General features: G+C 41.7%; 1 protein-coding gene across 1 annotated transcript; it reads left to right on the top strand.

The window, feature by feature from the left end:
- Positions 1–5,388: 5,388 nt before the first annotated feature.
- On the top strand, positions 5,389–15,246 carry LOC135499769 (uncharacterized protein C05D11.1-like). Its single transcript, XM_064790720.1, has 21 exons — positions 5,389–5,542; positions 6,188–6,270; positions 6,535–6,693; positions 6,957–7,166; positions 7,311–7,433; positions 7,618–7,869; positions 8,382–8,473; positions 8,734–8,836; positions 9,179–9,253; positions 9,433–9,543; positions 9,865–10,008; positions 10,218–10,400; positions 10,811–10,913; positions 11,295–11,425; positions 11,702–11,882; positions 12,055–12,140; positions 12,712–12,875; positions 13,173–13,497; positions 13,822–13,982; positions 14,483–14,638; positions 14,843–15,246. The coding sequence occupies exons 1-21, from the start codon at positions 5,389–5,391 to the stop codon at positions 14,901–14,903; spliced, it is 3,057 nt and encodes a 1,018-aa protein (XP_064646790.1). The 3' UTR covers positions 14,904–15,246.
- Positions 15,247–16,545: the final 1,299 nt, after the last annotated feature.

Below are 16,545 nucleotides of genomic sequence, written 5' to 3'. Positions count from 1 at the left end.
TTTATGGTTGTTTATGTAACTCCATTCAGACTTCTAAGGTTTCATGCTACACCCTAGGCTAATTTCGGGATATTTATCATACATATCTGCTGTTCTTCCATTCTAATGTATCTGACACTTATCAGACACTCTTGAAATTGACATCTAAGTCATCGATCACCCATATCAGCGGCGTCTGGGGAGGCGCTGGAGAGAAAAGCAATCATTCATGACAACTAATTCAATTTCCCGGTGGCGCAACCGTACTCCAACTCAAATTGACACAATACGATTAAATTTATTGCGCCACAGTCCCGGCGCCATCATTGCCATTTTGAATTGAATCCGACTATCTTTGTCACGGACCTATTTTCCTTTACAATCCGGAATTCAATCCTTGGTTCTTTACCACTCCTAAATAAGAATTCAATCTTATTCTGCAGAGCGAATCAATAAAAATGATACACTTCAGAATCTGCCTGCGCTTAAATTCGATCTTTTTTGGGTAATCTGGTAATCTGGCGATGGATATCCCTGAAAGGCACTCGCAGGGAGGTGCACCTGATAAATCATCATTAAGCGAGCAGACGTGGTTTATAAGAAGGGGATGAGAATTTGGGCTACAATTACACTGTATAAAACGAAATAGAACTACATTTCTCTTTTTTTAAAATGTATAACAGGCCTACATCTGTGAAAATGTTCGAGCAACCGAAAATATTTTTGTTGTTGTTGAAAATAAGTGAGAAGACTCAATGATTTCATATTCTCACAGTAATGCAAGCCGAGTAAATCATTTTTCACACATTTTATCGAAATTGCCATTGTTCACTTGGTGGTCATGGATTAAAGAATCGATACCTCACTGTCGGTATTGGTTGCCTGATTAAAACCGCGAGGTGGCGCTAAAAATGTAAACCAAAACCGGGCCGGCGGAGCCGAGGTTTCGGCCAACATTTTCCCTCCACCCAAGTGTTTTTGGTGAGATAATCAAATACATGTAGTTGCCTAACCATAACCGCTGAATTCAAAACGAGTAGAGGCTATATTGGTGCATAGCGCATTTACACAATAAAGTGCGGTTCGTTCTATATCCAGGCGTTTTAAAATGAATGAACTCAGGTGATGTTGTTACTTGAATTAAGCACCATATTTGAGAAAAATCTAAAACCTCACCAGCTGGTTTTAAGTGTGTCACTTTTTATTGATACTCTCTCTTTGTAGTCGCTTTCAGAAGCAAATGTAGAAAACATCTAGTATGTAGACGATTTTTTCAAAAAAAAAATTTTAATCAATCTCATTTTGGAATCCAATCTTATTTCGTGATTTGTTCATTTCAGTAACCAAGATTACAAAATGGATTTTTGTATGTTCGTATATTCGTGTACATTGGCCTATAGTGCACTTTTCCTTACGACATTTTCCACTCGGCACGTCTTTCTTGTATATTTAAATAAAATTGACACGTTCTTTTCTTCTTGGATCTCAACAAATTTGTAAAGTTCGCCTTCCCAAAGATCCAATATTCTTTAAACCGTAAGCTTTTTGCCGTGGGAACGCCCATGATAATTCATTTTCAGGGTTTTCATGTTTTTGCAATCTTTTTTAGGTTTATTTTGAACTGGCTGGTTAATTCGATCCATGAGACAACATCATTTGAACTCTTGGATTGAATTATTACTCGCGGATTCATTGTTTATTCATATTGCACTGAGCCACCAGAGCAAACAGACAGTGTATCTTAAATCATACGCCCGAAAGACTTCTGACGCAGGGCTCACTCAAGCAGGGTTCATTATGCGATAAAGTTTTGCTGAACTGACAAACTTCAAAAACTATGATCCAGTCAATTTTCAAACGATCCATGTGATGTCTAGATGGCGTGTTTTAACGAAATTTTACAACAAATATGTCAATATCAATTGCTGCTTCATTGATTTTTAACCCGCACAAGCAGAACCCGATTTTCATCTCGTTTGTTGACTCCACTGATACAAGCAAAATAAACATGGTTGTTGGCAGTTTAAATCTGATTATCTCAGAATTCTAACCACACGTATATCAGAAGTTTATAACCAGGTTCGGTCTATACGTAAGGTAGACCGCCCGAACAATCAGACTCTCCATTCCCGTAAAATCACTGAATATTTCACCATCTTTGTCATCGGGCAATCTGACGAATTTTCAAGCCATCGTTCCATTCACTTAATCTGAATCGACATGTGCATGACAGATACGTCGCACTCCATTGAGTTTGATCTCATGTCCAACAGCATTTGAATACGAAATGTACTTGCTGGCAATAACAAGGTAGCGGTTTACTGATAGAACAATGGAATAGAAAGAGACAACCGTGAAATGGATCATCCATCATGTCCGTAGAGTGAAAAATAGTCTTGCGACTTCTAAGTTTGAATAGAGCTTTTTTTCTGAAAACATTTCTTGCTATAATTATCATAAAAAGTAGCGATGTGATGATATAAATATATCCAGTCAAAATCCACTATCAACCATTCAAATGACATGAGCATGTCTTTTTTACCAACTTTCCCCCCATTTTACCAACAATTGGCAGGTTTAGCAAACCTTCGTCGAGGTAAGAAGAATGTAATACGAAGGGTTCCATGGGTTCCATCCATGGATCTATGATAGGGATCCTCCGATGGAACATTGATGGTTAATCCCCGTGATACAAAAGGGTGAACTGTTGGACGATGAAAAACACTTCTAACTAATGGCTGATTCTGGCGACAAGTCCCAGTAACTACAGTAAATGGTGGTCATGTTATATCTTATCAGATTATAGGTTTGCTGTCCGGTCGAGATAGAACTTATCGGACATACGACGATGGCTATACATCCGGCTAACCGCTGATACATTAACATCCGTATCCGCAACTTTGGACTCAAGCTTCAGCGCAAATCCCACACTGGTGATGTCCTTATTGGTGCCAAAAACTACTTTTTGGCCTTCAGGAGGTAAGCTCGGGCGTAGTCAAATAATTGTCCTATTAATTTCGTATCGTTTTTTCGCTTCAGTAATATAGTTGCTTTACCAAACCCGCTGCGGCAAAAACGAGGATCAATGTACCCATAAAAACATCACCACATTGCATTATCACATCTAATGTGTTTCAGAATGACATTGTAATGAACGTTTTAAAAAGGGGCAATGTTTGGGTTCAATTCATTACGCCTGTCAAGAAAATGCATCTGCAGATAAAATGTTATAGCCATGGTAATTGCATTTATCAACGCTAAAACCTGTGATACTACGCGAAATAAAGCGTGATCATAGTTGATTGGCAAGCGCTCCCATTGCTCTGGGCAAATGTACTCGTGTTGAAGCTGAGTGCATGTTGCTAGAAAGACGGCGTCGGCGCATACACTGACACAGCATGATAGCAGGAGAACTACACTCACAAAACCAGCCATCTTCGCGAGGACCACAGCACCAACGGGGACACGGGCTACGTCTCTCTTGTTTTGCAGACAGATACGAAGCGCAAACGCCATCAGCACGAGTCCGACAACAACTTCACTGATGCCAAAATAGAACGTCAGGTACGGTGGGAACAAGATAGCAAGAATCCCAATGACGAACACCACAAAACTGCAAGAGAATGTTATGTAGAAAAGGTTTCTGATTCTGTCGCGGTAGTTCTCTGATTTCTTCACCAAACGAGGGATGATATCCCTGCCCGATGTGTCGCCGTCATCGCTACTGGTGTTTGTTTGGCTTCTGTTAGTGATGCTCCTATAGTCCCTGTGTCTTGTACCCAATAAAGCCGAACCATCAATCTGCTGGCCTCGACCTTTGCGACGATCAGGCCTCCCATCGCCGGGTTGATGATCTTGCAGAAGTCGCACTTCCTCATCATCGCACACAGTCACGGAGAGCTCTGGCACTGTCGGACAGATAGTTGCTAAAGGTGCCGATGGTGTCAGGTGTGAAGGTGTGTGGTGTTCCTGGCTTGAGTTAGGAGTTCCCGGTGCAAAGTCGACGAAGTGGTTAAACTTGCCTTGCTCGTACTCAGCAGGACGATGAACATCGGCATTAACAACCGTGGGAGCTTGTCGCTGGGGGTGTATTGGTATTGGCGAAAACTGCGGCTGTGGCATTCCATATTGCCCGTTTGGTGTGATTGGATACGGTGCAAGACGAACTGCTTCATAACCCGGGGGCGAGGCGACACCTCCACCTACCGCATAACCATCAGCTCCACCCGCCTCTAGATATCCATAAGGTGGGGGATAGTTGGACGCCATTCCTTGACCTTTTGAGCAAAAAGCGATTTCTTGAGTAGCCTATAACAATCGTCTTGATAACTGATAGCGTTAGTCCTGTTTTTACAGTTCTAGAATCCTCTTGACTGTTTCAACTCCTTTAAAAATTCAACGTGAAGAACAGTACTTCTTTCAGTTCGAAATAAAATGTAGTTCTCTCTTACACACAGATCAAAAGTACCTATTAAGGTCAGTTTTATCTTCTGTGACGACGCAGCCACATCCGGTATTCTCATCGAGCAGCCGGGTCGAGCAGCCACACTACGATGCCTTGATCGAAGAGCAACACTAGAGTACCTCGAGCGAAAGCAGCCACACTAGAATATGATGATGCAATACAACCTGGCTTATAATCCACTACTTTTTCTTCGGTCCTGAAGGATCAACAGACGTATTTGCGCTAGATTTTAAAAAATTGGCCTATCGGATATCTACTTCCTAGTTTGGCCTACATGCAAAATAGTCATTAACGACGTCATGCAATGGACTTTTGGCCTATTTTGTCTGGTTTTCTGTAGATATTTATCCCTACGCAAATGCAAGCAATGTTTATCATCAGCTGATCGGACTACTCGTACAACTACTGTCATGACTATTGATCGAGAGCACTGAGATTTCAGGTCATTGATCGATGTTAACTTTGAAACAGACAATTTTGGGTTAGAATTAGAAAGATTCTAGGACCTTTACATGGAGAAAGTTACAATTGTGATACCCATACTCGAGCAAGTAATTATGAGCAGGGGGCATTGGCCAAGGAAATGTGTGAATGGATTTTGCATGACATTTTGGTAATTAACCGACCGGTAGTGGTTATTCGGTGTTCACACGCACATTCTAAATCTCAATTGTGACAGAGGTTGATGTGATTGTGATGTGTGTCTGTCACGAAATTGATATAGGCCTATAGGCCTAATGTAAAAAGTGGTGGATGTCCCTTTTTTCCAAAGTAGACCCCCACATACACCTACACCCCGGACGCAGTGGACTGGCCTCGTTTCTGACCCTATTAACCAGACCCAATTAGAATGACGCAATGGACTGCCCCGGGAGTCTAATTATTTCCAGGCATGGCGGTGCCAAACCCAAAACCAGGTTTTGAACCAACCCCTCAAAAGTGTCATGGCCGCCAGTGACGACTACGAAATTTTGTCCACCATAAAAGTGAATGGTTCCAATGGAATTCCTGTGACTAAATACAGATCAAAGCGATCGGGATTGACGTTATGTATCGCAGAAGTTGATGGACCCATTGTCAATGGCTATTTTTGTCTTGGTTGGTATTTCTGACAGACACGATATCTACGCAGCCCAGCCAGCCAGTTTTCTTGCAGAACAGATGGCGCCACCATCACCAGGTTTTCAAAGTTATCATCGATATATCCTGAGTATACTCGTATTCATGATTGTGCCATCCCACCAAGCACTGCAACAGTGCCACACAGCACCATCCCAATACAACACTTATAGAGTTGGCCCGGAAGTGGCGACGGTACGCTTTAGACAAGTTGGCCCGGGCCCCGGCCCCGGTTAGGGCCGGTAGTGGCAACGCCAACGGTACGTTTTAGTGGCAATGAAAGACTGCTAAAATGTGGAATCAGGAATGATTGCATCCTCGATTTGCCAGTTGGCAGATTCAACAGCTTTGCCCATTAGCAGGTTCCACATTATATCAGTCTCCCATTGTCTAAAATGTACCGTCACCACTTCCGGGCCATATTCTTGGGTCAAAGTGTTGTATACAGCTCACGACCACAAGGACCACAAGGCCTCATTTTCTTAGCCCAGCCATGCATGCATGACCATAACTAACTCGCGCATGGTTTGACCCTTTTTGTGGAGATGAAAAATCAGGACATCTTATCATCTGTGGCATGCTTCGTCATTAAAATTATTATTTCATTTTAGTTCTTTTTTTCAGCAACGGAAGCTCATGATGATGATGGTCTTCCCCATACTCTCGAGCATCTCGTGTTTATGGGGAGTGAGGATTACCCATACAAGGTTGGTAGTTTAAGGTTAACATTTGGCCAGCGGCTACCGTGGGCATTGGTACGGTATAAATGTTGTGTTGGGAGAGGAAAGATGCATCCTTTGTTTGACTAATGTTCAACTTGCAAAGATTTTGATATTGCTAATTGCAAATTAGATTCATGATATCGTTGTATGAAGTTCATTTACATTCTTAGCACAAAGGCACAATTTTAATTCTCTAACTTGCAATTGATCTTTGACAAGTTGATAGATAATTTTGCTGCCTCTTTCCAGGGAGTTCTCGATCTGCTTGCGAACCGTTGCCTTGCCTCTGGGACCAACGCTTGGACTGACACAGACCACACGTGCTACACCATGACTAATGCTGGCAGTGAGGGCTTCCTCAAGCTCATGCCTATCTATCTAGACCACGTCCTCTATCCAACCATAACAGTGAGTAAACATCTGAACTCAAAAATTATTTTTTCATTTCGTCATGGCAAGCTGTTGGAGTTCCTCGGAATTTCAGGAATGTCAGAGTACATGTACGTCTCTGCTATTGATCTTAATCAGAAAATGCATGTTTTTGGGGTTTGGCAGTAATTTTTGGAATTTTGGAACAGCGATGAGCATTTTGACTTAGAGGAGCAGAACCTTCGAGGAGGAGGGGGTATACTTAGTTTTAAAAAAACTTTCTCCCAACTATGTGTTTCAAGGAATCTGGCTACATCACTGAGGTGCACCATGTAAACGGAGAGGGTGATGATGCTGGGGTGGTCTACTGTGAGATGCAGGCTCGCGAGAACAGCGGGGAGAGTCGCACTTACCTAAGCATGCTGAGGAGCCTGTACCCAGGGCATTGTGGGTACAAGTCTGAAACGGGCGGAATGTTGGAAGAACTGAGGACAAGCACGTCACATGAAAAAGTAAGTGCAGAGAGAATTAGAATTAGATGCTACCGATTTACAAAATGCCCCATGTTATGCTGCATTTTCAGAAAGAAATTAAACAAAAAATGTTTTTAAGAAATCGACACTTGTATAACTTATCAACTGAGTCATTGATTTCAGGTTTGTAATTACCACAAGGAGTTTTATCGGCCAGAGAATCTGTGTCTGGTGATAACGGGCCAGGTGAAGGCTGAAGATGTATTTGAAGCTCTGAAAACTTTTGAGGACAAGATTGAGAAAAAGGTATGGTTGATCTGTAACAATAAGGCCTAACAGAAAAGTTTCGTTCCTCTTTAGCTGTCCCAGCCCAAAAAATTGTTACTGTGTTGTCTGTCAACATGATACTAGACAGAGAAATGCCAGCCCTGATTCCAGAAACCCTGGTGGGAAGCCAACGCAATAAATGGATTAATCAATCTTCTTTCAGGGTGAGAGATCTCCGCACGTTAGGCCTTGGCAGAGCTCCGTGCCGCCTCTGGAATCAAGCGAGGAGAAGTACGTGCATTACCCATCAGATGATGAGGACCATGGCATAGTGATAACAGCGTGGAGGGGTCCCATGGCGAAGGATCAGTTCAAGATGACGGCCTTGATGGTCCTAATGGAGTATCTCACTGACACAGCTATTGCACCTCTGCAGCGCGATTTTGTTGAGTTAGATGAACCTTTTTGTAGTAAGGTAGGTGGCTGTTGTGACGTCATTTTGTTAGCCAACAAGCTAATCAGTTCGTTATGGGGTACATCGTTCGTAATTACTTGTGGTCCAGTTAAAAAGAAATACACTAATAGTATACACAATGCTGTAGTGCAGTTATTATGAATACGAATTTATAGTTAAACTTGGTATTCATAGTATTTGTATATCGGCCTACACAACGGCAATGTTGAAATTTGTTTAAACTTGGTATTCATAGTATTTGTATATCAGCCTACACAACGGCAATGTTGAAATTTATTTGAACTTGGTATTCATAGTATTTGTATATCAGCCTACACAACGGCAATGTTGAAATTTATATTTAGTACATACATTTCAATTGGTTTGGCAAGAGAAAACAGTCATTGGTCTGTTTTTACAGATTCTTCTGGATTGGTTTCGGTAAAAGGTATCATCATTAACCAGTAAGCCTCTGTCTGTGTAAAAAGTGTGTTTCACAATTCGCTTCATGTATACTATTCATGGAATTTCAGGTTCGATATTCCATCATCGAGAACAATGAAGCTTGTGTGTACATATATTTTGAGAATGTTCCCAAGCCAAAGCTTGGCCAAATCAAAGAAAGGTAGGTGCATATATTCCAGTTTTGGTCGTATGGCTCATCAAATATGCGAGTTTCATCCAACATTCTGCTCGGTCTCAACATCAAGGACAACAAGTCCTGGTAATTGGAAGCCAGCACTAGCTAGCTTATCTGCTAACAAACATTCTGCATCAGTCGTAGTCCGTGTTTCAATTGCATCGAACGAGTCTGAACTCCCTCAAAGAGACTTTTAGTTTTATCTTTGGACTCGGGACTCAAATTCTTATGCTATTATCCTTCAGACTCCTGGCGCTGCTGAAGAATATCGTCGACAAGAAGGAAGAGATTGACATGAAACGCATGGGAAATGTGATTCAGAGACGCGTGTTAGAATCATATGACCATGTAAGTATGCAGAACAAGGAGTGTCTTTCAGTGGGTGGCTGTGTGAGAGTAAAAAGAAAAAAGTCAGCTGGCCCGGGGTACCTGAGGAGTGACATTTCTAGGCCATTGGACACTCGACAGGAACTGTCTAAGATTGCCAGGGATTGAAAAACGATGAAGGAAACTTTACCAGTTCACAGAAGAGCAAAGGCCTCGAAGGCAAGACCGGAGCAGAAGTGGTAACTTTGTTAGCACTTATTTTGCCCTGCTTACACTGACCCTCTTTAAAAGGATTGGTGTGTTTTCCCAACTCTTTCAATAGATGATTTTATTTAACATACATTTTCTTCTTATCTTTTACAGCTCGAGACCCAACCCCATGACACGTTTGCTTTTATATGTATTGGTGATTTCTTGTATGGAGATTCAAAAGAAGATGTAAGTCATAATACTGCTGCTTCCATCGATAGCATCCTGTGTTCTGATTAACCTTGTCAATGAAAAAAGAATTTTTAAAAGTACAAAAGGTCACAATTGATATTTTGGCAGATTAAGAAAGTAATTTTGGTTTCTTCATCAGCAACAACTGATTGACATGCTCTCTCTCTTTCAACCAGTTTTCAGAACGATTCAGCCAAATAGAAAGCTTCCGAAAGCTCAGAAAGAATGCGGCTGAATATTGGGTTGATATGGTGAAGGAATTCTTCGTTGGAAAGCCATATGTTTCGGTAAGTCGAACATGGTCACATGGTGTGTGACTTAGAGTGCGACTGTGCTCTCCGTATTTGAAGTAGGAGTGGGGGAGATCATGAGGGGCCGGTGTATTATCTGTTGGTGTTTCTTTGCGCGAGTGTTTCCCTTATAATAGATCGGGCCACGAATGGTTGTTTTTGGTTTACCGGTAATGTTTGTCTAATTACGTTAATAGGGGTAGGCGAATGATGCTTCAATGTTTATTTGACTTTGATATGGACCCCTCAGTTGTCAGTACCAAGATGTCAGTTGAGATCTCATGTAATAAACACAGTGCACAATCACTTCATTTTCAGATAATTGGCAATCCGAGCCAACAGCTGATGGAGGAGATGGGCAAGGTGGAGAAGGAGAGAGTTGCTAAGCAACAGGAGGAACTGGGTCAGAATGGTTTGAAAGAACTTGAAGAAAAGTTGAAGAAAGCTACTGAGGAAAATGAGGTATAACGTTTTAAGACGTCGATGTGACTAATGGCAAGGGCAAGGCATCCTTTACAAACCTACACCACTTGAATTCATTGTCTTGTCGGACATGTTAGACTTACTATGAATTTTGTTATCAACTCCTACCTCAAGACTGACCCCTCTGGAATTTTACGTTGCCGTTAAGTTTATTATCATTGGGTATTTTCATTTTGCTTTCTCTGCAGTTGGAGCCACCTGAAGATGTGATCACTAGTGTCGATGTGCCCAGCGTGTCGTGCATCAAATTCCATCCTCTCAAACCTTCCAGCAATCATGTGAAAGCCACTGCTAATGCCAACAAGTTGTTTCCGCTGGCAGCCGTGCCAGTAGCATTTCAGCTCGACGATATCCGCACAAATTTTATCCAGGTAATGCGAGGTTTTAAAGGGACACTATAGGCAGCTGTTAGGCAGGCAAGATAAAGTTACACAAAGTTGCCAATAGGGGTCTCTCCCATCGCAAATTACGTCAAAACTATTCATGCTTGTACAATGGATATATTTAGTGCTGAATCTAACATAACCCAGTGCCCTTACTGTGCATAGTAGTCACCGAAAGATGGTAATTTTAACCCCACTGCTCCTGCCTATAGTCCCCCTTTAAGATTTGATACGAAACTAAAGATAGAGGGCACTGCACCACAATGGCTGCCATAAACATGAAAATGATGTCACAGCTACACAACTTAAATATCATTGTGTCAACGACAGAAAGAGTTCAGTGACCACAAGTGATCGGCATCAGTGATTGTTACAAGTATGTTTTATTTTGTCTACAGATGACTGTGTTGTTCAACTGCAAAACCATTCCACAGGAGCTGCGTCTGTATCTGCCATTATATTTGGAGGTCATCCTGGAGTCGCCAATCATGAGGAACGGAGGTAACATTTCTTAATCTGCCCACAGTACTGAAAGGTACCATTTCTCGTGTTGCTCTTCCCTTGACTCTCATCAAAGTTTCTTAGGCATGTGCAGGAGAAATGACTTTACTATCGATGTCGTGCCAAGCTGTGTTAAGTACATTTGTAGCTGAGGTTATGATTTTGGAGATCGGGAATTGGCGGTTGATAAGTGTAAAGTTGATTGCATTCGCATGGATACATCTCGTCACTAAATAAGGATACTTCCAAATCTTGAATTTCCCCATCATATCATTGAAAAATAGCAAACTTGGCCCAAGGTAGAACTGATTTTCCATTCAAAACATTTCTTTGTGGATGCTCGGGGTTCAACTCAAAATATTTCCTTCTGATTTGTTCCAGAGCTTGTGAACCATGAAGATGTGATTGCTGAGCTCGCTGCTGACACACTCTCCATTCAGTCTGGGGTAGGAATCTTTGGCCATCGGTTCAGCTGTGGAGATTTTGCACAGAGTGCAAATCTCAATATCAAGGTTAGTTCTCCTTGAAAGGTTTGTTTTCAAAACGAGACAAATCGAATCCAGAGATCAAGCTAGCAACCTTTCATTAGTTAAAATCTCCTATTTATCATAAAAGCTTAGCGAAAATCTTCAAATTGGTTGTGAAGATAGTAGAGCAAAATAATCTGTGCGAAACACTGAACTTTTCGGGAAGTTTGTATTTTTAGTCTTTTACTCCGGACCCTGAAATCTGTTTGGCATTGCCTCCTCTCTGTACATGCTATGGGATTTCTACTGTTGTGTCGGCAGGTTGAGAGGGAGAAGTACGAGAAGGGTGTCCAGTGGCTGCACGATCTCATGTATGAGGTGAAGTTCAAGGAAGAACGTGTGAGAATCATCGCCACGAAGATGTCTAACGATGTGTCTCGTCTGAAGAGGAATGGGGGGATGGTGGTGAAAACAATGTTGGGAGGATTGAACTATGATAAGAGTAAGTGCATTTAAATGCAAGTTGTTGCATACTTCAATAAGTGTAAGTGCAGATTGCTGCGTATTTCAATAAGAGCTGCACACAGCTCACAGGACACCTGAGCACAGGCTGTGGGCAGCTTTCACAAAGCAGAAAGTAGGGCAATTTGCGACTGTTTGTGTTTTGTTTGCAGAGAGTAACCAGTGGGCTACTAACATGATGAGGCAGCAGAAGTTCCTCATGAAGACTTTGGAGAATCTCGAAAAGGACCCTCAAGAAGTAAGCATTGTTTAACATTTTCATCATCTTTAATTCCTTGATCTCTTGGCATCTTTAGTTCCTTGATCTTTTGGCATATTTGCCTGTGGCATGTTTTTGATTCGAGGGTTAAGTATTTCGGATACATTTGATATCAATTTCAATAATAAAAGAAGGAAGGTCAGTGGCATAATGGTTAAAGGCTTACGCCGTTCGTTTAAATTTTTGAATTTGTAATTGAATTTTAAAATGTTCAATTGCAAAAATACATACTAAATATAAATTTCAACATTGCCGTTGTGTAGACTGATATACAAATACTATGAATACCAAGTTTAAACAAATTTCGACATTGCCGTTGTGTAGACTGATATACAAATACTATGAATACCAAGTTTAAACAAATTTCAACATTGCCGTTGTGTAGGCCCATATACAAATACATGTACTATGAATACCAAGTTTAAACAAATTTCAACATTGCCGTTGTGTAGATGATATACTAATCAACCGATTGTGATATAAATTGTAACGCAGGTCCGCTATGTTGCCCTGATAGTCTCATCGTATTGTGTCTTGCTCTTCACTCCAGATCCTCGACTGCCTCAAGAGGCTCGGTGAGACATTGACGAAACCGTCAAACTTCATCGTGCACATGGCGGCCGACGTCGAGAAGTTGTCAATGGACACGACACCTCAGTCGCCATGGAAATATTTCCTTCCCAAGGGATTGGAGACGCCCTCTGGGGATACCGAGTAAGGTTCTTGGATTGCCTCTACCTTGATTTAAGGCATTGATTCCAAACTGGCGGAGTTGGTGTTCTCACCAAACTCTGCAGAGGGGAGCTAAATTGAAGGCCAGAAACTGAAGCAATGTGCCATGGTCATCTCCACTCGTAAATAAAAAGGTTTCGATCCTTTTTTGTCACCAAGAATTGTCATGGCCTGCAAAATTATAGTTTCGGTTCGGATCAAAACGGTTTTTTGAGTACTTAACATGTGAACACCAACTTGCAACACTTTGTAACAATTTTCATCTAAAATTATTTCCAGAATTTCCATTGTGCCCTCGTATGAGCTGTACAACGAAATGTCCAACTTGCATGGCCTGATCTGTGGCGTCGGTAGCGTTGAATCGAGCTACCTCACGCAGAGTGTTCCATGCGTGCAGTCGTTTGAGGATCCCGATCTGCCCGCTATCATGGTCTACATCCAGTACCTGACGCAGCTAGAAGGCCCGATGTGGCGTCAGATACGTGGTCTCGGCTTATCATATCACTACAGCATCAGTGTACAGCCCGAGACTGGTCAACTCTATTTTGTCTTGTACAAGTCTTCACAGCTTGTCGCAGCATATAAACAGGCCAAGGAGATATTTGTAAGTTTAGAAACTTACGTAATCGGTGCCTTATGTACCTAAAAATTATACATAACAGAAAGGTTGGAGTGATTGTCTGCCAATGTGCATTCGTATTCTAGTGATTTTCTAATCATAATTGAAGCACTCGCAAGACCTATCGTGCATCAGTAACTAAAACAAGTCTCCTCTCAAGCATTGCTCAACGCCGACACTTCCCGTAATTTTGGGCGAATTCAAATGAACCATTAAGGTAAAATTTCTGTGTTCTGTGGTTTAGTCTATTGGATCAATGCACCTAGGTCAGGATAAAGTCCGCCATTCAGACTGACTTAATTCTTTCAGGACGGCTATCTCTCCCACCGCACACCGTTCACCGATGTTGAGCTGGAGACGAGCAAAAGCAGCTTGATATTTGAAATCATCGAGAGAGAAACAAGTGTTTCTGATGCTTCGGTGCAATCTATGCTCTCCTACTTCAGAGGTGTCCACAAAAATTACAATAGGTAAGCAGTTAATTTATTTTGGATTTATTCAATGAAAAGTTGGGCCCAACATTGACTTCGAAGGGGTATGCCGTTCGTAATTACTTGTGGGCCAGTTATATAGAAATCCCCTCCTACACAACGCCGTAGTGCAGTTATTGTGAATACAAATTTGTTTAAACTTGGTATTCATAGTATTTGTATATCAGTCTACACAACGGCAATGTTGAAATTTGTTTAAACTTGATATTCATAGTATTTGTATATCGTCTACACAACGGCAATGTTGAAATTTGTTTAAACTTGGTATTCATAGTATTTGTATATCAGTCTACACAACGGCAATTTTGAAATTTATATTTAGTATGTATTTTTGCAATTGGATATTTTAAAATTCAATTGCAAATTCAAATTTTTTAACGAACGGTGTAGGCCTTTAAGGAGAGGAGGATGTATCTAATGTGTATATATCATATGTGAGAAAGTTTGCTGCTTGTTATCATTTGCACTTGTTTTTCCAGAGAATTGTTGCAGAAGGTGTCAGCAGTGACTCTCGATGACCTTGAGACTGTCGGTGCAAGGTACTTCCTTACCTTGTTTGACCCTTATAAGGCCAATGTTGCAGTCTGCTGTCATCCGAATAAGGTCACAGAGATCAAGGAGGGATTCAAAACTGAGTAAGTCAAGCTGATGGCAAAGCAATGTGCCATTGAAGAGCGAAGACTAGGATTGAAATCAGTCTGAAGTATTCTTGGGGCATTGTGAATTTATTCTGGAATCAATGTTTGTACTAAATGTCTGGTGGGCCCAAGAAAACCAAATATATACATGATTTGGCATATAGTACTGACAGTAGTCCTCATCTTATTTTTTCTTTCTAGGTTTGGCCGAGACTTGAAGGTATTGGAATCGCTTGATGAGGGATTTCTTGTTGAAATGTGATCATGTGGAACACTTGCTTGGAGACTTGAGTTACACTTGCATGGAGGTTGGCAGTACGCCTGCTTAAAATCTGGAGTCCCTCTCTATTAGGGACTTCTTGCTGAAATTTGTTCATGTGGAATACTCGCTCAGAGACGGAAGATCAAATTTTCTTTCAAACTAGAGTCGCACATTATCAGGGACTACTCGTTGACGTGTTATCATGTGGTACACTTGCTTGGAGATTGGCGGTAGCCTGCTTGGAGACTTGCTTTATTAAGGACTGATACTGAAATGTGTTTTTGCACCAACTGTCTCATTTTTTTGGTTGAAGAAATGTGCTAAATAAAAGGTTTAATTTGAATTGAAGTGTTTTTTGTCTGCTTTGTCGACATTTTCAGTTGCCACTGGAAATGTTATGATTTCTATGTTGTCCATGTCGAGGTGTACTGTGGCAGGGCATAATTGTCTTGTCAGAGAGGTACATTCTCAGGAAGACCATCTGCAATATACATATATGTGATTCGCTCTACCAAAACTAGGCGCTTGTCGCATCTGAACTTGACAGGTTGATACGGACTTGTTGTTCATTTTTCCTATTGTTGACCTTTTGTGAAATCTATTACAAACTGATTTGGTCACATTCAACAAAAGGTCTACAATAGGGAAATGAACAACAAGTCCGTATCAACCTGTCAAGTTCAGATGCGACAAGCGCCTAGTTTTGGTAGAGCGGGTCACATATTCCCTGTTTGATGTTACACTCATCTCCAAAAACTTAAAGGTGGCCAGGTTGCCCTGATCAACAGCAAATGCTTTGAGTGGCAGAGCCATTGAAGCAGAGTGGCAGGCCCTTGGGCCTCTTGTTCTCTGTGGGCGATGGTATATTACAACAAAGAAGAGTCCATTGACAATCATATGTGTTAATTGGGGTGATTCTGGTTGGCCAAGAAAATGTCCACCCTCAATAAGGTTATCGATGCTGCATTTACATGTTGTTACCCCTACCTACTAAACAAACCACTCGCTGGGCTGAGGGTTAAATATCAAGGTAATTGGCGGTACACTGTAATCTAGTAGTGCATGGCAGGACACACAGGGTCAACCATCAGCGCCATATCCGCGGTGCAGGTCGTACTAAAATTTCGACCGCCCTGACTGGAATGGTTTGAAGCTGATTGTATCGAGTAAATTAAAACATTGAAAGAAGATTCGTTTGGACAACGCTCATTACTGTTTGCTCCTCATGATTATCGTAGCTTTTGCTTGATCTAGTGTAGAGCCGTCCCCACTCCAGATTCTCCCTCACCACCCCCACCCCCTCACACTCACCACGACCGCCGTTGTGCGAAGGGTTAATAAATTCCAATTCTATAGACAGGGCAGGGGGTCGAGTGAATCGAATTCGGATTGAATATCTCATCAGGCATGTCAGGTCTTCCCCCTCGGCTCCATCAGCTCCACGACATTCTTTCTGAATAAATATCTCAAGGAAATGATCAAGTTTCCAAGCGTTGCCATGGTTCCCTGGGATGCTTGGCAAACATTATTCGACGCTTGGACTCGTCAGCTACCGGTAATTGGCGTGGCATCCATATTTGATTGGCAATTTAGTAAAAGCCAACCCATAAAATCCACCTGGAAACGTTACCTTCATATGTAA

The sequence above is a fragment of the Lineus longissimus genome, chromosome 15 (assembly GCF_910592395.1).
Source record: "Lineus longissimus chromosome 15, tnLinLong1.2, whole genome shotgun sequence".
Classification (NCBI taxonomy): domain Eukaryota; kingdom Metazoa; phylum Nemertea; class Pilidiophora; order Heteronemertea; family Lineidae; genus Lineus; species Lineus longissimus.
This window is presented reverse-complemented; position numbering and strand designations above follow the sequence as displayed.